Source organism: Thrips palmi, unplaced genomic scaffold (genome assembly GCF_012932325.1).
Source record: "Thrips palmi isolate BJ-2018 unplaced genomic scaffold, TpBJ-2018v1 HiC_scaffold_17, whole genome shotgun sequence".
NCBI classification, from domain to species: Eukaryota; Metazoa; Arthropoda; class Insecta; order Thysanoptera; family Thripidae; genus Thrips; species Thrips palmi.
The window spans coordinates 11,924,107-11,948,820 of record NW_023144626.1 but is presented as its reverse complement, the minus strand read 5'-3'; the positions used below and the strand labels follow the sequence as shown (position 1 = coordinate 11,948,820).

The window sequence follows — 24,714 nt, the reverse complement described above, 5'->3', positions numbered from 1 at the left end:
CGCGAAGCCTGTTACGACAAGACACGGTCTGGCGTACACCTACCTTGTAGTTAAGCAGCATTCGATCGGGAATTACTTTTTCAGAGGGACCAAGTTGACAGGCCAACCTAAAGTTAGAGTTTTTTCTCAACTTGGAACCCCCACTTGAGACTTGGGAAGAGAGGTTGAGGAAGGGGAAAAAAGTCCTGGCCAGTACAGGCAGTTAGCCTCGGCCAGAAAAGAGGAACCATTGAAAAAATTAACGGCTATTCTTTCACAGTGGTAGCAGTGACCATTTTTTAACAGAATTTCTCCCCGGAGCAGAGCGATGTTTAATTCATTGTGGCGCTGACGAGGACCAGAGCGCTGGCTGCAGCCAGGGACAGCGCGACTGATGACTCAGCAAGGCGGGAGTGATTTCTGTGAGAATAGCAGAACGTGTTACTGACATTTTCTTCGCAGTCTCATGGTATCGGACTACCAAGAAATTTAAACAAGGGCTCACAAATGATCCAGGAAGCGGAATAAGGGGATGACTCAATTTTCATCACTTTTCAGGAAAACAAAAATCTGTTTGTAGGGTTAACTATATCCCACCAGATGAATGGTCCAATTGATTTTGTGTCAAAAAAAGCCTCAGAAAGAACTGTCGAACTGTCAAAATTTTCAAAACTGTAACTGCAGATGGTTTTTGTGGTTGAAGTCTAAACGTTAGTATGGACTACGGAACTTAGTTTTATGTTAACTTAGTTCTCCCAAACGAGGTGAAATTTCGAGATGATTCAAGTGGAGCTAAGGTCTGCGCAGAGTCCGTATTCCTGAGGAATATTTTTGGAGTTACCTCTATAGACAATTACGTTGTTGGCGGGAGTTAAGTGTAGTTGATCCTTTTCATTGGCTGAGCGATAGCGAAGCCTGTTACCGTGAAACGGGGTAACTTCGGACACTTTTGAGAGGTTTTTTTGAAATTGTGAAAGTTGTGGTGCTGTCATGGACTTGAGGGTTAAAATTTATCATCTACGCACCTTTAGCTTCGATTTGGCGCTTATTTCAAATATTTGCACCTCACCGTTTTAACAGTGGAGGGTCCGAAGCAGTGTCCGAAATTACCCCGTGTTTTGGGGTAATTTCGGACACCCTTGGAAAAAACGACTTTTCGTTCTGATTTTGGTCCCAAAATCGATCACTGTCTCTTTCTAAAGTGCTAATATGATTATGTGAGAAATTCGTCAGGGTTTAGATGTAAAAGTAAGGTAGGGGTGGTCATTCATACATAATTTTAAGTCATGTATTGCACTCATATGTAGTTCAATTTCAGAAATAGTGGGTGGAACTAGTAGAGCCATTTAGAACGCTTCTATTTGTTAGTTTTTGACCGATTAGCTTTCACAGGCAACTCGGGCCATACTTTATTACGCGAAAGTGAATCTTAAATCTGCCTCTACAAGATTACATACGATCGCATACATGTATATGAAGGGCAAGTAGTCGTGTCGTATGTACAGTTAGGAAGATACAGGGGCTCAGTGGAAAGCGTTGCATAGTAAACCGGTGAGCTATGCAGCCATTCGCCAAGTCCAACTCTCATGTCACATGAAAGAAAATTAATCACAAAACAGTCGTTGACACTAAGGTAGAACACGCGCATAAAAAAAACTAAGCATTAAAGATGTAGCTTTGCCCCATTTTCATGAAATTCGAAGTTTATAAAGAAACCGCTGTAACAATTGAGGATTATCGTTGTTATTGGATTATCTTCAACTTTCAGAAGAGCTCTTCAGCTTCCACCACTCAAACCCTGCGAAATTAGAAGTGTTTAGGACATACCCACTCTCCCTGGCGTGACGTTTGTATGTCCGAAATTACCCCGTAAAGTAGCATTTTTTTAGTTTTAAGCCCATGTAAACCATACTAGTTGACCCAGGTGATTGAAAATTTGACACAGTATGCTCTTAACATGATTGAATCGACAAACAATCCCCTCATGAACCGGCCATGAACAGTTTCGGCTTGCCAGTCAAAGTTTTTACGCATAAAGCGAATTTAGGTAAAAATGGTTAAATACAAAAACCACTATTTCTCCTGGAGTTTGCCCCTGATTTGGCCTCCGGGTGATTGATCAGATGGTTTCAAGTGTGGCCGATGCGATGCGCGCAACGGGACAAGCCTCCAAGTTGGCCGTTAGATGGGAGCATCATCGCAATGCTTCCGGGCAGAGTTGTCCGAAATTACACCGAGTGTCCGAAATTACCCCGTTTCACGGTACTCCAGTGGGGTTGAAAATCTTTTTTCTGTCTGCCTGTGTGCGTGTATGTGTACACTACTCCTCCTGAACGGCTCGGCCGATTTAGCTGAGATTTTGTAGGTTTATTGGGTATGTCCTTGGCTCGCCACACACCAAAATAGAGTACTTTCGTATAATCCTGAACCGGAAGCAAGCAGACCAGCAGACGCCAAATTGGCCGGAAACTAACCTCTCCTCGGATCCAAAACTATAGCCGAGCAGTACAAATATTGCTCGCGAAACACATATGCGCTGCAAACAAGTATCAAACGACTGTTTAGGTTCAAGTGTGGCCGATACCTTTGACGAACGTCTCTTTCCCATGTCAAGTTTGGATCTACTTCCGCCAACATGGCGTCTGTGTGCTTCCGGTTCAGGGATCTACGAATGTACCCTATTCAGCTTTCTATCTCTCTATCCATTCGGTCATAATAGTCAAAAAACACTTTAAAAAGGCAGAAAAAGACAACTTAGTAGGTACTTTGAACTCTCTGATAAGTTTCATGACGTTTCCTATGGTTATGATGCTGCAGATGAAGAAAATAGTAACCATCCGGACCCCCGACCCAAAGTTAAGTCCCATGAGAGTAGATTTTGATGACCAAATGCTACTTTTAAAGGGGATCACGCCCGTCTACGCAGCAAAGCAGCCTGCCGAAGGCAGGCTAGCGCCGCAGGCCAAGGTAGGTGTATACGCCAGGCGTGGATTGTCAAACTGGCGCGGCATCGCGAAGCCTGTTACGACAAGACACGGTCTGGCGTACACCTAACTTGTATTTTATTCATAAGGACACAAGTTGAGTTATCTCCTTAAGCCATTTTGTGCAACGGAGTCAAGTGGACTTCGGTAGAGTTTCTTCTACTTTTCGATGAAATTTAGACCGTAAAAGGGGTCAAGTTGAGTTATATACATTTGGCATGTGAATTCACTGCTAATCCAAGTGTGAGCCACGTTTGTCTCACGCTTCCAAGTGTGGGACAACGAAGTCTCACACTTGCAAGCGTGAGACACGGCCTGTCCCACACGTGCTGCCTATGCAAGCTCTGTGGTTTAATGCCACGGGTCCCACGCCTGCAAGTGTAGGACAAATCGTGTCTCACACTTACAAGCGTGAGACCAACATGGCTAACACATGTAAGCGTGAGGCAAAATGTCCCACACCTACAAGAGTGAGACTGTCTCACACTTGCATAAGCAGTGAATTTTCTCCTGGCATTCACACTCAATATCTTATGATCGTTTTAAAACGTATTACGATGGTTTTTCATCGTAAGGTACGCATAAATTTGCACATACACAATATGCTTAATTTTTCATCGTATTACGCATAAATTTTATTGTAGTACGTATTTTCTCATTTCAACGTATGTTACAATGGCTCTTTCATCATTAGAATCTGAGGGTGTTGGGTCAAATAATTCGGCGTAATGATGCAAACCATCGTGGGACACAATAAGATGAAAACTCAATTTGGAGATAAGTCGAATTATCCCCTTCTTCCGCTTCCTGGATCAAATATCATAGAAGGGTCGCATACGAGACAGGAAATTTCTGCAGATGACCCAACCACATGAAGATGAGTAACTCGTTGGACAACAAAAGTGGTGAGGAATTAAGGGGGGGTCCATTAATGACGTTACGCAATTTTGAATACTTTGCCCCCCCCCCCCCCCCGCAGTCGCAGCGTTACGTTGGGCAAAGTATACTCACGCGGTTTGCACCTCTCAACGTAATTTGTCGGCGTGGACTAAAAAGTCCCACGCCTGCAGTTGTGGGACGGCCCTATCCTTGGATTCGCGGTGCCTGGATGAAGCTTACGGTTCGGAGCGCAGATCCTTCCAGAAGGCGACGTTGCCCAAGTCCCGATCCTCGGCCATGGTCACGTTGTCTGGATCGACAATTCGTAGGTACCTCACGGCGGCCCCTGCGCCGTTCTGAACGACTGGCTCCCATGTGACGCCGGGGATGCTGGGGTTCCTGCACAGTCAGTCACTCTCATTCCAGGAACGTGACATCCCATTGAAATGAATGTGGAGTGATTCCATATCTAGGGAGCACAAGATTTTTTTTGTGTCACCGATCTGGACCACATGTACCCGTAGGGTAGAGGAAGATGCCCACGAATTTTGAAGGTCCTAGGTCGACCCAGTCCGGAGCAGTGGGCCATAGTGTGTTTTGAGACTTTTTGGTCGAAGTCAACTTTGAAGGTACAAATCAATGGAAAGGGCTTGACCTAGGGACTTGAAAATTTTACCAGGTCTTACGGGACGAAAGCAGGGATCCTTAACTTCTAACACCTTTTCAAAAGGGTAGGTTATTTTTTTATGTCTCGAATTTGTTTGGATATACTTTTGCAAGTACTTTCATAGGTCCGTACCCTCAACCTTTAGCGGACATTGTCTTATGTTACGTTATGAAAGCAGTGTTAGTTAAATGTTAAGTTAAGGATCCCTCAACAAAAGGACAACATTTAAGAATCTTTTCAATAATTTTGAATTTTTTTAAATTTATTGAATAAAATATGAACTTAAATGTTTTTTTCCTACATCTCAAAAGCACATTTTTGAAAAAAAAAATGAAAAATGTTGAGAAACTGCCTTTGCTTGGTCCTTGTAACCGTTCAAAATTGCAGCCTGGGCTGAAGGACTCTAGCGGTGAAATCACTAAATTGTAGCCTGGGTACACAAGAATGAGATAAACAATGATCCCAAGATAGAAGTAGCGGTCTGATGATTATCTTCTACTTCCTTACTTGTGTTTTGAGTGTTTTCAGCCTGTCAGGATCATGTTTCGAAGAGCCAAGTCATTGTAAGTCCACTCACAAGTGGAATCGTAATCGAACCGTGTCTCCAGTTTGCCCCAGATTTACTTAGCGCTCGATACCCTTTCGAGGAAAGTTTAGAATTCCTGGACTCAAGTGGCCGATTCACACAGCACAGGTTCATCGGCTCTTAAGACGATACTCAACTCACGAGGTTTGGATGAAGGAGAACCACATGTCAAGAATGGTTCTCCGGATAATTATGTCATCCTGCCGGTGGAAGACTCCGCTCTGCTGTATGGGGTACAGCTGGTCGTCCGCATGGCCCACGCCCAGGCCTCCGGCGTAGTTGCTGTACTCTCCGCGGTGTGCGAACTCGTACGCATACACGGGTTGCGACTGCACGGCCGCGCGCCTCGCGATGTGGCTGGCCACCCCGGACATGAAGTTGCCGTCGGTCATCAGCTGTTCGCCAAAGGAAACATCTCGTTATCCACGCTGCTGATACTGAAGCGCGCCCGCAATTTCCTGCCGCAAAATGCCGCGCAGTCCTAATAGAGTGCCAATGAGGTATTTTGCGATTGTGAAGAAGAGAAAGAAAATGCGGTGGTGGGGGTAGAATATAACAAACCCTCATTTGTTTAGGCAGTTCGTCTGCTCGGTGGCTACCATGGCCGCCGAACAAAGGAGGGTTTGTGATGTTCTACCCCCACCGCCGCATCTTCTTCTTTCTCTTCTTCACTATCGGAAAATATGTTGGAATGAGGCAATTTCTCATACAGAACCGAACAGACTAGAAGTGTTGTGACGGTGGTCACGCGGGGACCGCCCAGCCGAAAAGTGCAAGCGAAGGCAGATGCTCGGGAAGGTAGGGAACCGACTGGCGAGCCGTGCCGGGGCTCGGCAGTCGGTGTGGGGCCTGCCAGCGGCCAAGACCAACCCAAGTGTCGGGAGTGCTGAGAGCTTGTATCAAGGTAACCGGACTCTTTCCTTATTCTACAACCCTCACTCCCGAGTAACCCCCTGACCATCAGAGAGCTACATCCCTGACAAGTGCTCTGGCCCACTAAACTGCCTGCTGGGTCCGGGACTTGTACATGGTGGAGGTGCTGAGGGTTTTAGTTTTAAGCTTCACTTGGGTGGGTACCACACCGGCTCACTTTAGGTTAAGGAACGACCAGCGCCACCGTCTGGCCGGTCAGCGGGGTCGTTTAGGTTTAAGGTTTTAGTTTTAGGCCCGCGCCGCGCCTGTGTGTTCGCGAAAAGCCGACAGGCCGGAGGCTAATTGGGCATGTTTTAGTTTTAGGCCCGCGCCGCGCCTGTGTGTTCGCGAAAAGCCGACAGGCCGGAGGCTAATTGGGCATGTTTTAGTTTTAGGCCCGCGCCGCGCCTGTGTGTTCGCGAAAAGCCGACAGGCCGGAGGCTAATTGGGCATGTTTTAGTTTTAGGCCCGCGCCGCGCCTGTGTGTTCGCGAAAAGCCGACAGGCCGGAGGCTAATTGGGCATGTTTTAGTTTTAGGCCCGCGCCGCGCCTGTGTGTTCGCGAAAAGCCGACAGGCCGGAGGCTAATTGGGCATGTTTTAGTTTTAGGCCCGCGCCGCGCCTGTGTGTTCGCGAAAAGCCGACAGGCCGGAGGCTAATTGGGCATGTTTTAGTTTTAGGCCCGCGCCGCGCCTGTGTGTTCGCGAAAAGCCGACAGGCCGGAGGCTAATTGGGCATGGTTTAGTTTTAGGCCCGCGCCGCGCCTGTGTGTTCGCGAAAAGCCGACAGGCCGGAGGCTAATTGGGCATGTGTTAGTTTTAGGCCCGCGCCGCGCCTGTGTGTTCGCGAAAAGCCGACAGGCCGGAGGCTAATTGGGTACGTTTTAGTTTTTAGGCCCGCGCCGCGCCTGTGTGTTCGCGAAAAGCCGACAGGCCGGAGGCTAATTGGGCACTTTTTAGGTTAAGCCGCACCGAGTCGTGCTTTAGTTTTTACTTCATTGTTTTAGTTTTATTTTAGTCTTAGTTTTTAGGCACTTCTTAGGTTAAGCCCGCGCCGCGCCTGTGTGTTCGCGAAAAGCCGACAGGCCGGAGGCTAATTGGGCACTCTTTAGGTTAAGCCGCACCGAGTCGTGCTTTAGTTTTTACTTCATTGTTTTAGTTTAATTTTAGTCTTAGTTTTTAGGCACTTCTTAGGTTAAGCCCGCGCCGCGCCTGTGTGTTCGCGAAAAGCCGACAGGCCGGAGGCTAATTGGGCACTCTTTAGGTTAAGCCGCACCGAGTCGTGCTTTAGTTTTTACTTCATTGTTTTAGTCTAAATTTAGTCTTAGTATTTAGGCACTCCTTAGGTTAAGCCCGCGCCGCGCCTGTGTGTTCGCGATAAGCCCGCAGGCCGGTGGCCGATTGGGCACTTCTTAGGTTAAGCCGCACCACCGTGCTTTAGTTTCAGTTTTAGTCTTAGTCCTAGTCTTAGTCTGTTCTAGCACCTTTAGCGTCACACTCTCTCTTTTCTCTCTCCTTTTATCCTGGTCTCGTCGCGCTCCGGCCTCTTCGTCTATTTCTCGACTCGCCCTCAACCCCACAAAACGAAGCGCGTCTTCCCCGCGATCGCACCACCATCATATGGCTCAAGGCTTCGACCCACCTCTCAGCGAACTAGCCCGAGATTCCCCAGGACGGGCCTGGGCCCTCGTCCGCGGCCAGCGGCGAGGACGTCACCGACGGCCCCTTCATCGCCATCCCGCAGTGGGAGGACTTCGATAACGCCGCCTTGTGCGACGTCACCTGGAGAAGCTGACCGTCACCCCGTGGGCATGGGCCGCCTATGCCGCGCGTCCAGCCTGGAACAACCGTCCTCCCTCTCGGAAGGACGCCTCTTGCACGTTGACCCCGTGGCCTCCGTCCTCCGCGTGCCCCATGGCGGGGCCAACGCCCGCTTGCCCGCCGAGTCAGCGAGCACCGCACCCAGACCCGGAAGGCCCTTGCCCAGTGCACCGAGACTGCCGCCAGCCCACGCGGCTAGCGCTGCACTTCTGCCTGCGTCAGCGTGCAACGCCAGCGAGCAGAGGCAGCAGCAGGTCGTCGCTGACACCCTCAGTCAGCTCACGGCGAGTCTTTTTGAGTCGGAGGTCGACGCCTCCGTCCACGCGGTCACCCGAGGCCAGTGCTGTCGCAGTGCAGGCCCCAGACGGGCCGGCGCCGACTGACCCAGTGCCGGGTGGCCTTGCTGTGGTGGCGGTTCCTGCAGGGGCGGAGCTCGACCAGTTCGTGGCCCACGAGCAGCGCCTGGAACCAACGCTGGCGCCGATCATCGACGCCTTGGAGGCTGACGGCCAGCAGCGCGACGAGGTTTTGGTCTGCCACACCCGTTTAGGTGGCCGCAGCCGAGGCCGGACCCGGCCCTTGTGCCGGTGCGGCGAGAAGAAGAGCCTGCCCTGCGGCCACCCCGCGCTCTCTGTCTTTCTTGCCCGCTCGGTCTCTTTGTACTAACTTTGGCTCAGCCCTCTATTGCCCCTGATGGTCTACGGGGTCACGAACATCCCTGACCCCTTGGACCGCACCTTCGTCCCTCCCTGTCCGGTTGCCTGTGTTACAGCGGTCGCCGCCCTGGCAGGAACACCCACCGACGCCCTGCCCAGACACCAGCGGGGCAGGCACCGAGGCAGCAAGGGGCGATCGTGCGACGGGCTGTCACCAAGGGCGCCGCCAGGGGCCTGGACTCCACCTTCGGGCGTGCGCCACCACGAGCGCGCCGTGGCGGTCTCCCCATCCGATCGCCCGGGACGCCCCCATGAGCGCAGCCGTGCGGGCGCGCACCACAACGAGCGCGCCGTGGCGGTCTCTCCATCTGATCGTCCGGGACGTCCCCAAGAACGCAGCCGTGGCCTTCAACTCCACCTTCCAGCGGCCGACGCCCCCGGGGACGACTGCCTGGACCGCGATAGACGCGGCGCCCGCCTTCTGCCGGCGTCGAGACGCGGGCGCCGCGCCTCTCCGTTGATGGCGCGTCTTCGCAGAACACTCCCGTGGACGTCGCATCGCAGCTCCGCCGACGACTTCTCTTTCTATTTTTCCATCTAAAATTTCTTCATTCTTTGGCACCAAATTAAATAAAAAATTGCTCTGTCCCATTTACACCACCAACACTTGATTTGCGTCTGGGGCGGTTCTATGGTTCGGGAAAACATTGCACTCATCCTAGCTGGCATCCAGCTCATAGTCGCATAGAAATTTCCAAAGTCTCAGTTTTCAATGTTTAAATTTTTCAACCATTTTCGCAATGTTTTTCCGCAGCATAGGGCTGCCCAGCTAACTGGCTCGCCCCAAAGGGTAAATTCGTTCAGTCAAGTTAACTTTAGTCCATTCGCCATTTTGGCCTTCAATTTCAAATCTCCATTTCGCGTTTAGATTTTGTATTTAATTTTTCGAGTCGCTTCCCGGGCATCTCCACTTTAGTTCGTTCTTCTTTTTTCGGCTTTACGCTTTAAATTCAGTAACTTTTGGCCCTGCATGCCAGCTGCACCTGTCCGTGGGGGGGTGGCTGGGCGTGCGGGGTCGCACGCTTTTTCGGTTGGGGGTGATGTGACGGTGGTCACGCGGGGACCGCCCAGCCGAAAAGTGCAAGCGAAGGCAGATGCTCGGGAAGGTAGGGAACCGACTGGCGAGCCGTGCCGGGGCTCGGCAGTCGGTGTGGGGCCTGCCAGCGGCCAAGACCAACCCAAGTGTCGGGAGTGCTGAGAGCTTGTATCAAGGTAACCGGACTCTTTCCTTATTCTACAACCCTCACTCCCGAGTAACCCCCTGACCATCAGAGAGCTACATCCCTGACAAGTGCTCTGGCCCACTAAACTGCCTGCTGGGTCCGGGACTTGTACAGTGTAAAGTGTAGCGAAGTATTTCTCATAATGTAGTACCTCTCGCGGTGCGCGGAATAATCTGTAGCGTGTGTGTCTCTGTACGAGTGTGTGAACGCACATTAAATACGTGAAGTTTCGTGAACCGAATTGCTGTGTTTCAATAGAGAAACATCCCAAACCTGGCACATATTACAACAAAATACCTCATAACCAGTATACTTTGCGACACAAATCTGTCATAATACAGAGAAATTAGTCCGTAATATGAAGAGGTTGGTCATAAGATACTGAGAACTCTTTACCAATGGTGAACCTTTGCTGTGCAGTTATAATACTCAGTTTCTTGTTCGTAATACGAAGTATAAGCTCAGGATATTGGGAGTGCGTGAGCTTCATTCAATTATAAATATGCGCTTGAGGACTTGACGCCCGAAGTCAAGCGCAGTAAAGAAATTCCCCCATTCATAAGGGTGGGAGACGCTCATACGCTCTAAATGTTGTGCAGTAAAGATTCTCCATATTGTGATGAAAATGTTCCATATTATGGTGGTGCAGCTGACTTTATGACATACTATTGAGAATTCACTTTATCTTTAAGTATTCTGACGAATTTTGACTGTATTATGGAGAAAATCTCCACCATAATATGGTGGTGGTGCCTTTCATCGTAAGGCATTTAAAGTGTTTAGTGAGTGTGATAAACCTGCCTTGAGCAGCTGCTCCTTGGCCGATTCCAGAGACTTATTCTCGAGGTAAAATTGACGGATTTTTCGGGCAAGTATCGGCTTGTCAGCGTCAAGAACCCGCTTGTCGTGGAAGCTTAGCAGCAGCGGTGCCACTGTCTCCCAGTGCTCGTCCAGATCCTGTACCAGCGAAGCGTTCAAGATGAATTCTGAATTTTAAAAGAAAGATTGCAGAGCGAAATCACTAGTCAGTTTGAGTAGTCCTCAAAACCTTGTCTTGGGGCAAGGGTACAATGGTCTGAGAAAAAGTCGAGGGGTCCTACAGGGTGAGTTTTCTCAATGTGTCAATAATTTGCAGGCAGTTTGGGCATCCCTAGGGGACCATTTTTCACCAATGAACTAGTGGGCGCAAACGTCTAGATACGGAGATAATTGGTGTTTTGAATTTGGATTTTGCGCCTACAAGGTAGGCACCCGGTGCCACTGAGGGTGGCAGGACCTGTCGAGAGGGTGTCGCGGGACTAGCAGTACTCGCGGGAGTGCCACTTACCTCGCGGAAGTATCCGTGGAATCCCGCCACCCTCGCAAAGACAGCCGTGAGATCCACTGTAACGGGGGCCACCATGACAGCCCCTTGAGACCCGCGGCAACCCCTCCCAAAAGACATTTGAAAGGTCCGCCGCACCCCTTCGAGACTCGAAGCACCCCTCCTAGACCCGCGACACCCCCACGTGAGGTCCTGCGCCCATCAGTGGCAGCGGGTGCCTACCTCGCAGGCGCGAAGGCTAATTACAAAACACCAATTATCTCCGTACCTAGACGTTTGCGCCCCACTAGTTCATTGGTAGAAAATGATCCCCTTGGGGTGCCCAAACTACCTACAAATTATTGACACATTGAGAAAACTCACCCTGTAGTATGTCGAAGATCACTGGTATATCTAAAGCGCAACTCTCTGCTTCACTTAAGCATAGCGTTACGCTTAAAGACGTTACGCTTGAAATGAAACATATACTGGAATCTTCTCTCATGCTTTTAGATACACACTAGATTACTACGTAGGTTTTCCTGCGCGCCAATGCATGAAATTAAACATGCACATCGTAACATACACTGTAAAAATTTTTTGTAGTCAAATTCCTATACATGTATATGAAACAATTCACATATACATGTATAGGAATATTACCACACACTTGTATGGCAATTTTCCTATACATCGGTATGGCATTATGACCATACGTGTATAGGCGTTGTCCTATCTGTTGTACAGGATTTTTCCTATACATCGGTATAGCAAAATTGCAATGCATGTATAGAATTTCTCCGATTGAGGGAAAAAAATGCAAATTATGCAGGCCGCAAAACTGAATCGTGGCAGATATTGTACACGAAGGTCAAAGTTCTCGCCGGTTAGTCCTAATGCCTGTCGTCCGGTGAACCGGTTCACCAATGTGGCGAAGTCCGACGCCTCCAAGTGTCCTCTTCAAAAGAGCGAGGACTAGTCTTGGTCAAAAATTGTGGGTAAGGTCGGAACGATGTCCGACTTCCTTCTATGTCGGGAGAGCGCCTGCCTCGTCACCCAACGAAATTCCCAACCGCAGCACCCACCGAGAAGTAAGTCCGTGAAAACGACACTAGCGCCATCTAGCGGATAATCCGGATTATAGGCAAAGAAGGAGCTTCGCGACTTTTGTCACAAGTGAATTATTACTCGCACTGATTACCAATATTTGTACAGGTCACAAGGATTTCAATCGTAGTTTTAACTGTTTCTAACAAAGCTCCCCTGATCAGTTGGCCCTATTGCTATACACGTATTGCAAAATTCCTATACAAGGATAGGACTTATGGCAGTTGCTATACATGTATAGGAATTTTCCTATACATTTTCGGTCCGTCTAGCAAAAAACCTATACAAATCGGAAAAATCCTATGCATGTATCGGAATATTGGTATTTCCTATACATGTATAGGAATTTTGCTAGACCACTGTATGGTAAAATTCCGATCACTTTTTACAGTGTACAAATTTGTGCGCGACAAAGCACGATTTCCTGCATACATGCGCACTTGCGCACTGTCGTCGCGCACAAATTCGTGCGTTACGAAGTGCATGTTTAAATTTCGTGCACTGGCGCGCAGAAAAACCTACGTAGTGACTTTGTGTGTAGGGGCAATCTTGGGAGATGAGCCTGTTGCGCTTAGTTTAGAGCCTAACCCGATCACGCTTGAAAACAGATTGTAATGCTACGCTCAAGTTTTACCAGAAATCTTATCCTTCTTAGTTAAAGATGTATTCTAACCGTTTCCTAATTTAAAGAATATTATATTAGTTAGATACAAGGGAATTTCGCAGACTTTGATAATTTGGGACAGCTTAAAATAAAAAGGAATTGTTTCAGGATCCGCACTAACATGAAGAGGAAAGATCAAAGAAACCAATGGAACTTGAAGATTTGCTTTCATACTTGTTCCAAATGGTCAAAATTTGCGACCTATTATTTTAGAATAAGATTCTGTATTCAGAAACGACCAGACAATTTTTTATCTTGAAACGGTAAAGGTGGCCCCACAATGGCCAGGATCCGACCGTCGGTCAGTCACTTGTTTCAGCTTCCCATGTCCGATATTTGACATGCACGGTAAAAACGGAACCTGGTTTTCCCAGGAACTCCCTGGAAATCGCCTATGTCTCCACCATAGGCTTCCTGGGAAAACCAGGTTCCGTTTTTACCGTGTGATGATCAACTGGAATGCAGGCGCGGATACACGGGGGGGGGGGGGGGGGGGGGGGGGGGGGCAAAGGGTGTTTTGCCCCCCCCCCCCAGAAGCTAAGGCATGCTGAAAAAAAATCGCGCATGTTGCCCTGTCATTGACTAGTGGAACTGGTAGAACTGCAAAATTTTCTCAGCTCGCTTCGCTCGCAAACAATTTACTTTTACCAACCTAAATATCTTTAAGAACCGCAAATTTTCTCAGCTCGCAAACAAACGCTGACCACCCTGGAAAGTCGTAAGAACCGCAAATGTTTTTAGTGCTTACTTCGCTTGCAAACAAATTACGCGTTTACCACTCTAAAAAGTCTTAAGAAGCGCAAATTTTCTGAGCTCGCTTCGCTCGCAAACAAATAACGTTTGCCACCCTATAAAGCCCTAAGAACCGCAAATTTTCTGAAGCTCGCTTCGCTCGCACACGTTTAGCACCAAAAGATCCTTACCCTAGTAACACAGACTTGTCGATCGACAATCGAATTTGTATCGGCACGTCGATAGCCGATAACGTTATTTCGCTTGTCGAGCGACTGTCGTCGCACTGTCACTCGGTCGACATTTGACAACTGATGATTTCTCGATGTCGCCATTCTATCGGCCGGCCGATAACGCGCTCTCGACAACGCTGCGATAGTCGGTCGAAGACGAACGGCCGTTGTCGAGGAATAATCGAGACCGATGCCAGTGCGATGTGAAAATTTCGACTATCGCGCTCCCGACAACCCTACGATAACGACTCGATGGCAACTGGCCGTTGTCGAGAAGCTGTCGAACTCGATGTTGCCGCGACACGGAAATCGCGCTTCCGACAACCAAGCGATAACGAATCGGTGGCGACCGGCCGTGGTCGTGGAGGAGTCCTTACCTCCAGAGAGTCGATGCCCGTCCCCTACCTACACTTCCAAGAAGGATTTTCCCGCTTGCTCACGGCGCTGGCAGGCCTTCAAACATCCGTGCAGCGACAAACAGGCAGTGGTTTTTCCACTTTCCGCGAATTGATGTTCCCGGCAATGCTCGGCCTGTAGGCCAGCCGGGAAACCGCCGCGACCCCAGCCACATCGCCGCGACACCACAATTTTTTCGCGACTCCAAGGTCGAGAACCGCTGCGCTAGGAAGCGAGGGAGTTGATTACTCTCCGCTCTAAGGGACGGGGGCACTCGGACGCTTCTCGGGGACTTCGTGAGTGGTCCGCGCCACGTAGGGCAGATGCAAGTCCGCCGCAGATGATCCCTGGTGAAGTCTGTCCGCCCAGCGTAAACCAAAAAGTTGCGGAATCCTCACAAGCCGCCGGCGCTACGGTGCAAGCGCTCCAAAAACGCGTGAAAATTCTAAGTCCCGATGTTGGCGTGGCTGGACCGTGGTTCAAGTCCTCCCGGCGGCGGGCGCTACAGCGTCCTTCCGGCGAGAGGCAAGCGGGTGCGAAGAATATCGGAACACTCGGATCATCGACACACTCAAGCATTTCTTTTTTTTCTTGGGGGGGGGGGTGTCTATCTGACTGCCGAGTTTGTGATGTCGAGGTATCATCGGATTCCGATGTCGAGAAATCATCGGCTCCGACTGTCGTCCGACCTCGGAAGTTGTGCCATTTCGATGACGGAGAAACGTCGGGGCCGACAGTCGATCGACAATTTTAAGTCGAGGCACCGACAGTCTACCGACAATCTATCGACTGATCTGTGCTACTAGGGTAAGACCGCAAATTTTCTGAGCTAGCTTCGCTCGCAAACAATTTACATTTACCACTCCTTTAATACATTCAATCGTGTTAAAAATTGATTTAAAAAAAGCACCTGCAGAACCTTCTGATAGGAAGGCAACCCTCATTGCCGTGCTTGTCTTCGTCCGGCGGCCCCTGAAAGTAGGCAACCCACCATGTTTGCCCCCCCCCCCCCAGGACGGACGTCCAGATCCGCGCCTGCTGAAATGGTACCCTTTTCATGAGAAGTCCAGGATTGAAAAGTTTGAATGGATACAACTGGATAAAACAAGTGTAAAGGTGAGACTGAAGGTCGGATTTCGGCCTGTGGGGGCACCTTAAGGTTGTACCTTTTCAATAAGCCCCCTGGAAGAAACGGCGCAGAATTTCCATCCCAGCAATTAACTGTCTAGGACTAGCTGCTCCACACTTCTTTACATAGCCTTACCTCCCCCAGGGAACAGTCCCTCGATGGGAACGAAGCCGAGCAGCAGGGGCACGTCCATGACGGCATCGACGTCCTCCAGCACCTTCTCGGGCTTGTCAGTCAGAAAGACGCCGTCGACGACGGTGGAAAACGGCGCAAAGGGATTCCTCATCCAGGGCTAGACGCGCGGAGAAGAAAAGGATTCGCTGGTTATGTGGACACCAACGTCCTTCCGCGTTGTTTGAACGTGACAGATGTTTTTGCACAACCACAATTTACAGAAGGAATTTGGTTTTTAACACAGATATTTTTTGTCCATAATTGTATGGTACACAGTAAAACCGGTAACTGATTTTCCCGGGAAGCCTATGGTAAAGACAACCAATTTCCAGGGGGTTCCTGAGAAAACCAGGTACCGTTTTTACCGTGTAAGTAACTTGGATAATTTGTTTGTAACTCGTGCGGATAAGCGGTATTTAAGTATTGTCACCAGTATAACTTGGGACGATATTTCACGTTAATTTTGGCCGATAGTGAAAACTAGGGCGGTTTTTGCTAACCGCTTTGCACACAACAGAAGAGCGTTTACACTGCAAACAAAAACCTTGAGATATAAGAAACAACCTAACTTAATGTAAAAATACCCAAGAAAACTGTTAATCCCCGTTTCTCCCGGAGAAAATTTTTTTGAGGTCTGAAATTTTGACCCTGAACTCCCACTATGGAGGACTACTAACCACTAAAAAATCAGCGAAATCCAAAGGGGTCGTTGTAAGGCCCTGCTTTTCGTAAATAAACGTGCTCATTGCACCTTACGTGCAATGCGTCCCGAAAATGCCCTATGTCAATGCAGGGGAATGGGGAGGCATTGCACTTCATGTGCAAGGCTTTGCTCATAGCGTTTGGATTCTCAGTGTTTCGAATACCTGAAAGTGTTCCCCCTGCAGGCGCACGAGTTGTGAGGCAGGCTTGCTCTGCAGGCAGTCCATCTTCTCCGCCGTGGTGCTGCCGGCGCACCCCACCAGGTCGGCCACGCGGTTGGCGTTCTCGCGAGCGGAGTGCTGTTGCGCCCAGGGGTTGAGCGGGGTGCCACTCGTGCCAATCACTCTGTGGAACAAGCCTGGCAAGGGAAACGGAACAACACTGTGTGTGTACTTGACTGCCAACTAAGCAACTCAAAAATGCACACTTGCAAGTATGCACTCTCTCAAAATTCCGCCAGTCCACGGCATACAAATCTATACTGCAGTGGAAGAAAAAGTGTGAATAGTACAACGAATGTACAACAAAAACTGTACTATAAAAGTACAACAAGGATTGTAGAAAGTACAACGAGAATTGTACAAACCACAACGAGGCCTTCATTGCACAGCACTCCTTATGCCGGTTCTATTGTACTTTGTACAATAAATGTTGTACTTTGAAAGTACAATAAACTCCTGATAGGAAATTTGCCAGAAATTTGTGTACTATTGTTGTGGTTTTTTCTTGCAGTGTGGAGCCCATGCTACGCATATGCACTCTTAGGTGTGTACTTGCACGAATGCATTTGTACGCGGTTATTTAGTGATCGATCGATAGGAAAACACCAAGATCGATTTACATCTAATTTTAAGTTGACTGTTAAGATTAGAGTTGGTTTCTCCTGTTTGGTTAAATATATGAGTGACGACCAAAATGTTCACAGCAAAGAGTTACCCCTCGACAGCGGCGACATGGTGTGCAGCAAACAGCTGGCGCAGCCGGCGGAGTTGCCCACCAGCGTGACGCTGTCCTTGTTCCCGCCGAAGTAGTGAATGTTGCGCTGCACCCACTTCAGGGCCTCCACCTGGTCCAGCATGCCCAGGTTGCCCCGCAAGTCCTCGTCCTCGAAGCTCATGTAACCTGAAAACGTCACAGACTAGCTTTAGCAAGCTGCAGGAGGAAAATACACTTTAAACTTGTTTCGTGCAGTACAGCAGAGAAATCGATAAATCCGCCCAAAAAATCCTCTTGTTTTTAGATCGTCACACTGTAAAAATTAATGTCCGGAATAAACGACGGCTCCTTCGGCAAAAAAATTGCCAACAGTTCCTTCGTTAATTCACGAAAGTCTTCGTATATTTACAAAAACCTTCGTTAGTTTTTTGAACGATCTCAGTCGATTTTACTATCAAATTGGAAATTTACGAAGCACCTTCGTAAATCTACAAAGATCCTTCGTAAATTTACAGGGAACCGTCGTTCATAAACAAAGAACCTTAGTTAATATACAGAGAACCTTTGTAATTGTACGTCTGGAATAGAGCATTCTAGTCGTCGCCGATCGAAGAACATAAAGAAGAACAAAACCGGGAGCCGGGATGAAACGGAGTAGGTATCAAGCCCGGTTCCAACGAGAAATGTCGACAAATATTTTTATTTCCTGAGTCAAAAAGTGTTTGAAACAAACGAAAGTGCTTTTGAAAGAGATTCGACACAGAAAACTCAGAAACTAGCCCACTCAGAGACGTTTGGGAGGTTATGTTGCCGGGGCCAGTTCCGACTTTGTTCTTCTTCTTGTTCTTCGATCGGTGACGACTAGAATACTCTATTAAGGGGGGACATCACTCCAAAATGATAAAAAATCGCAACTTTTTTTTATTAGTTTATACTACAGACCATTCTTTTCTGCGCCGAACGGCGAAAACCGCATTCCGAAATTCAAAAAAATTGCAGTTTTGGGAGGTTGTGGGCCGCAAACATGCATAGGGGAAAAGCCCAGTTTCCACAACTTTGATCGCGTTTTTCTCGGAACATGAAATTGCAAACGGTTGCAGGCCTCTAGGGCGCAGTTTTTGAGCTACAGCGGGGAGATTTAGCATGGAAGCTCCTACAACATGCCGCTGTGGTGGGTAGCAAAATAATTTGCATTGGTCAATTTTTATTATTTTTTTAACGTTCAAAATTGAACAATTTTGACCCAAAAAAATGAACAATTTTTTTTGGCATGTAAGAAATACCACTTAAAATGATTTTTTAAATGTGATTGAGGTACCCACCATATCTAGACATCTCAGGAAGGCTGTCACCAAATTTCGTTGTTCTAGGTCAAACCGTTTGGCGTCTAGCGCTGCAACCGTGCGAAATGGTCTAACTTAACACTCAAAAATGCGTTTTCAACGAAAGCGCTGTACTGCCCTGGCTGATTGACTTAGTGTGGTTTTATACTTTATCTGTCAAAATATGAGCAATTTTTCTCTTTCCGTTTGGTTTTTATGACGATTTTACAAAAGCACTGTTTTCGGAGTGATGTCCCCCCTTAACGACGGATCCTTCGGCAAAAAAATTGCCAACAGTTCCTTCGTTTATTCACGAAGGTCCGCCGTAGATTTACGAAGACCCGTCGTAGATTAACGAAGCCCGTCGTAAATTTCCGAAGCCCTTCGTAAATTTACAACAGACTTTGTACATTTACGATTTTTCTTCGTAAATTTACAAAGAACCTCCATAAATTAACGACGAACTTCCGTTGATTTACAAAAATTCCTGTAGGAAAGAAACATTTACAGTGCACTTTTGGACATTCCCAAAAAACTTCGGAAAATAATCCGTCGTAAATTCACAACATAATTTTTACAGTGCAGGGCTGAGACCGATTTGACAGAGATTTTAAGGTAGCGAATCAAATTGACCCCTATCAAGCCCTAAGGGTGAAAAGGGCCCAAACTTTTGGCAACAACATCCCCTCAATACATATTGTGAAGCTTTCAGCGACAGGAAAGGAGTTAGTCTTCGTAGACCGACAAATTGGATCGGAAGATGTGGGAACGGAACAGGGATCCTATCCCAGTTTCTTTTTGCAACAGCCACGCCACAAACCTATCTGTGTTTGCAAAGTACACACTTACAAACGCATACTTGGCCAAGTGCATGCATGTTCACTTACAATTTCATATGCGTAGCATGTTGTAATACGGTGGGAAGCATGCAGTTGTGTGTGAACTTGCCTAAGTATAGGTACGTGAGTGTGCATTTGGAAGGATGCATATTCGTAAGTTTGTACTTAGTAGACAGACAGGTTGGTGGTTGTTGGTGATGCACCTATTGTCTTCGACAGGGCATACCAAGCACGTTGAGGCGGTATGCGATGACGACCAGGACCACGTCGTAGTCCATGATGTATTGCACGCCGGAGCGCGGACCCCAGCCGGTCATGAAGCCACCGCCATGGATGAGCACCACCACGGGCAGGTTGGCAGTGTCGTACTGGAGCAAACGTGAAACGGTTTCGGTCAAACGACTCGCAATAGAGGAAGCTGCCCTGAAAGTTGATGAGAAGCAAACACAGCAAAGGAGCTCGCCCGGGTTGGCCCGAAAGCAAAGACCTGCAGAAGCATAGGATGTACTCTTGGCAAGTTGCATAACTTGCGATTGTACATCCGTGTGTATTTTTCTTTTCTTTTTGTTAGTGCATTGCCTGTGAACCTCACTCTTAAAAGCCTACGAAGCATTTGCTTCATGACTACAAAGAAAATGAAGGCATTGTAGAATTGCTATGTATTATGAAGAAATGCTTCGTATTACAAAGGATTTTGCTTCATAATACGAAACATTTCTTCGTAGATTTTACAATGCCTTCATTTTCTTCATATTGCGAAGCTATTCTTCGTAGAGTTTTTACTGTGCTGTTGACGTCTCAGTGGTTACCCAGGGAACACACGATTCCGAATGCCATCGATTTCCCAATAAATCGCTTTAAAAAAGTGAGGTTTTGTAAGAGTTTCCTTTGTTTTTGAGTTTTTTGTCACTATCTCTTGATTATGATAACTTTCCATCGAAACTATGAGAGGTCTCTTTAAAAAAAAAGTACCGTCAAGTCCCCTAAAGTGGGACGATTTTTACGGAAATTCGTCTGTTATTCACAGAATAACGATGACACCGAAAATCGCCGGGGATTTAAGAATCTTCATGTCAAAACACGTCTTTTACCGAAAACAAAAAAAAATTTTCAGCCCATGGGGCTCCAGTATGAGCAGCAAGAACCGTGTCCCAATTTAGGAGCCAAAGTCTCTTAAAGTGGGACAAAGTCCCCTAAAGTGGGACACGTTCATTCTTTTTCGCCCAAAAACTGCAGTAGCAAAAAATTTCATAAAATGTATTATGTTTTAAATTTAATTTGAAGCAAGATTGGTTCTGAAGTCTTTTTCGATATCTCGACTGGTTAAGCTGATATGAGCCTCTTCAATCAATTAGTTTTCCTTAGATATATTTAAATTACACTGATAGAAAAGATGCTGTTAATTAACAGCATATATCCTGTTAAGTTTTTTAGCAACACTTGTTGTAGAAGAACGGCATATTGTTGGACACTGAGTCGTTATCCAACAGCAGTGTTGTAAAAAGGGATGATGGCTCTCTGTATCTGATCTCTGTCAATAAGTTGTTGTGTAACAGAATTACCATTTCCAAATGGCACCAACCTGTTCATAAACAACACTTTTCTGTTTTCAAACAAAGAAGTTGTTATACATTTACAAAAAAAATGTTGAGGGTCCTAATAGTCTTATCCAATACTAGCAGTCATTCAGAAACGCTCTTTTCTGTTTACAAACAGCACTGTTCTTCAACGCGGTCTCTCTGTTATTCACAAAAAGGAAATAGGAGTTTCCTGACGGCTCAAACAAGACATTTGTTTTGTAACAGTTCGTGCAGTTCTTGGACAGTTCACCGCTGTTTAAAAATTGGAAGTGTTGCTAAAAAACTTTACAACACAAATGCTGTTTAGAAACAACAGAATTTATTTTGACATAGTTGGAGTTTGATTTGAGCCGTGAGCTGCAAAATGCTCCGGCAAATCTTCAATTGAATGGTGTTGTTTTTAAATGACAGGATACCGTTCCAAAACAGCATATATCATTAATTTTACAAACAAGATGTTCTGTTTTCCAGCATTGGAAATCGACTATATTTGTTGTTTTCTCCAATGATGAAACTTGCTGTTTCCTAACAGCATTTGTGCTGTTTTAAATTCCGATGACACGTGCTGCTTAAAAGCAAATCACTCGTTGGTAAATGTGCTGTTTTCCTACAGTTTCTTTTAACAGTGTAGAAACCGCCGTAGCGCCTAAACCAATTGAAATACGGCGAAAACCAATTAAACAAAATGGCCTTAAAATTTAATTTCTGACCAAAAACATTTTATGAAATTTTTTGCTTAGGTCGTATTTTATAAGTTTCGAAATGCACGGCAAGAAATAGATGTTGAAATTTTGAAAATTAAAAACCGTTCGCCAGGCAACTTTTTTTCTAAAAACACTGTTAAAAATCCACTGTAATATTACAACACAATCACCTACAGTAATGCTGTTAAAAAACAGCAGTATTGTTTTGTGTCTGAACAGGAAACCCATCCAGAAACAGCACTTTCGTTTCATAACAATTTCGTTGTCAAGTAACAACAATGTAATCGTGATTCAAAATAGTTGTGTTGTCGTTGAACAGGTTTCATGTTTAGAAACAGCCTTTTGCAATCTTAAAACATATATTGTTGTCAGGTTACAAGGGTCTTGTTTAATAACAGCACGATGAAATCAACAAAAATGTTGGGAAGACATCGTCGAAGACTCCAAAGAAGTATTGTTTTATTACAATCGAACTGTCAGAAAACAGCACCGAGGGCTACAACATGCTTGTAATAAAACAAGTCGTGCTGCTATCAAACTTAACAGCATAAGTGCTGTTAATTTACAGCACTTTTTTTAACAGTGAAGTTTTTTGTTCAAAATATAATTTTACGCAAGATTTGTTTTATGGTCGATAACGATATCTTTGTCGGTTAAGCCAAGAGGAAGCATTTGCTTTCAAACATAAACTAAATTTTGTGCTGACTTAAAGCGTACCGAACCGTACTTGCCCGACTGCCTGGGCCTCCAAACCGACCTGACAACCTAATATAGACCAGGCGGCGTTTGTGGGACGCTGGAGGTGAATGTAACGCCTCTGAATCGGTCAAAACCTAAAAGAAACGAAGAAAATTCATGTGTCCCACTTTACAGCCCCTTAGAAGATTGCTTCCCACCGTAAAACGAAGCGTCGGAAACAAATTTTCTGAAGTGCATCTTGTAGATAAAAGAACGCGCTACAACATGTCTGAAGTCTAGAATGGTCCGAGCATCAACGGCTCGAAGCCCCGAATCCGCGCTAGACGTCTGAAAAAACTTCTCTTTTTTTCTGCATCAAATTCCAATTTTCAAGATTTTTTCGGGGAGGGGGTATGAGCGGGAACAAGACACCAGGGATCCTTAACTTACCTCATAAGGGCATCATAACGTTATCATAAGAGTTAAAGTTATTACCCTTAACTTCTAACATCTTTTCAAAAGGGTAGGTTATTTTTTTAAGTCTCGAATTTGTTTGGATATACTTTTGCAAGTACTTTCATACGTCCGTACCCTTAACCTGTAGCGGACATTGTCTTATGTTACGTTATGAAAGCAGTGTTAGTTAAATGTTAAGTTAAGTTAAGGATCCCTGCAAGACACCCTCTGCGGATATGATCTCGGAGGGGTCCTACCGTCTCAAAAACATTTTTTACCTCGCAAAATATCTACGCGTTGGCCGTTTACAGCCTAGAATAGGGAAAATAGTCAAAATGTCCCACTTTAGGGTTCGTGTCCACATTTAGGGGACTTGACGGTAATTTACCCTAGTGCGTGGCCCCTCAATGTGGTGTTCGATCAGCATTTTTTTCGATACGTGCATCGCGTCGAGCGCGTTGTGAACGTTAACGGTTAATGCCGTATTGGCTCATTCCTACTGATTCATTCATCTGGCATGTCATGATAAGGAAGCTTCAAGCAAAAACTAGAATGCAATAACATCGATTCTGGACTTTGACCTGGTGCTTACATTCGGGGTGAAGACTTGCAGATTCAGGCAGTCCTCTTCACCGATCACATCGAGGTATTTCCGGGGCTGCTGCATGCACATCAGGTTCAATTCGTTGGTGGCGTTGAACTGTTGGTCTGGGAGGTCTTTGGGCACCGGTGGCTGCAGTAAATTGTGGATACTTTAAAAATCTTGCCACATTGCCAGGGATCCTTAACTTACCTCATAAGGGCATCATAACGTTATCATAAGAGTTAAAGTTATTACCCTTAACTTCTAACATCTTTTCAAAAGGGTAGGTTATTTTTTTAAGTCTCGAATTTGTTTGGATATACTTTTGCAAGTACTTTCATACGTCCGTACCCTTAACCTGTAGCGGACATTGTCTTATGTTACGTTAAATGTTAAGTTAAGTTAAGGATCCCTGCACATTGCTTGAATTTGTTTGAACATTCGTAGGCCTACTCAGCTGAGCGCACTCTCGCACACGTGCACTGTGCGAAAAAAAACACAGTGAATCCTCGTTATTTTTTTGCCACGATTTACTGTAGTTCAAAATACAGGACTGTTCCTGGCTCCAGGGTTACTATACCTTGTACAGGATTTTCCGCACTCCACCTCTGTTTCACAGTAAATCCCGTAGAAGTACAGTAGATCCTGTAAAAAAAGTACAGTAAATCGTGTACTCTGAACTACAGTGACAGCTGTACTAATCGTTACAGGATTTACTGTAGTTTTTTCTCACAGTGTGTACACGCCGAATAGAGTGCACGGAGCACACCGTAGAATTTGCAGAGTACGCTTCAGTCACACCAGCCCATCGATAAGTCACCTTGAACCTGAGCTTGCCGACGGGGGGCTCGGCGAAGGGGATTCCCCAGAAAGCGGCGTAGTCCCTGGCCGCGACTCCTTCGCGCAGCCCAGCACTCTGCAGCCGCTTGCCCGTCACGCTGCCCCTGCCGTACGTGATGGAGGGGTTCTCGGGCAGCTCGGCGGCGACACCGAGCGCGGCCACCACGGCGACGGCCACGAAGAGCTTCATGGTGGTCAAACCCGTCGACGGCCAGCTGTACGTCGCCCAAGGACGACGGCGGCGGAATGGCGCAGTCACGTCGCATGCGCAACTCGTTCGCACTAAGCTGCAAGATTACGGATCTGGCGGCGGAGTGCCGCCTCCTCGGCAGATGCATGCCTCGACGTCTAATCGCAGCACCGGCATTGCCTTGTGTTCATCCACCAGAAAGAAAGTCAAAAGATAACTCGGAAAATCGGGCTACATATCGGCAACTATGGACCCTTGGACTTGTTAAAAAAATGCAAAAATAAAAATGAATATTCTTGTTTCACAGCGTCTTCCCTGAGGATGTAGTGTCTGAACGATATACTCGAAGAGTGTTCGATGCCTTCTAGAATAAGATTATGT

At 46.8% G+C, this 24,714-nt stretch overlaps 1 protein-coding gene across 3 annotated transcripts; it reads right to left on the bottom strand.

Moving 5' to 3' along the window:
- Positions 1–229: 229 nt before the first annotated feature.
- LOC117643701 (venom carboxylesterase-6-like) lies at positions 230–24,440 on the bottom strand. Of its 3 annotated transcripts, none has more exons than XM_034382751.1 (10): positions 24,124–24,440; positions 23,313–23,453; positions 19,529–19,670; positions 17,142–17,327; positions 16,370–16,563; positions 15,465–15,621; positions 10,567–10,751; positions 5,237–5,490; positions 4,083–4,241; positions 230–399 (listed from the first exon to the last, which is right to left on the bottom strand). In XM_034382751.1, the coding sequence occupies exons 1-10, from the start codon at positions 24,331–24,333 to the stop codon at positions 312–314; spliced, it is 1,716 nt and encodes a 571-aa protein (XP_034238642.1). In that variant the 5' UTR covers positions 24,334–24,440; the 3' UTR covers positions 230–311. The 3 variants fall into 3 exon arrangements, 2 of the variants coding, with proteins under 2 accessions (XP_034238642.1, XP_034238643.1); XR_004587640.1 differs by having other exon boundaries at positions 252–399; positions 3,975–4,241; XM_034382752.1 differs by lacking the exon at positions 230–399 and having other exon boundaries at positions 4,118–4,241; positions 5,232–5,490.
- Between the last annotated feature and the right edge of the window lie 274 nt (positions 24,441–24,714).

What these genes read in the sequence shown, in the direction of transcription:
- LOC117643701 (XM_034382751.1), bottom strand. Translation starts at nt 24,333, where the DNA reads ATGAAGCTCTTCGTGGCCGTCGCCGTGGTGGCCGCGCTCGGTGTCGCC. An exon ending in TCGGCAAGCTCAGGTTCAAG is followed by an intron (nt 23,454 to 24,123) that starts GTGACTTATCGA and finishes AATTTACTGCAG; the next exon opens with CCACCGGTGCCCAAAGACCT. An exon ending in CATGTCGCCGCTGTCGAGGG is followed by an intron (nt 16,564 to 17,141) that starts GTAACTCTTTGC and finishes TTCCCTTGCCAG; the next exon opens with GCTTGTTCCACAGAGTGATT.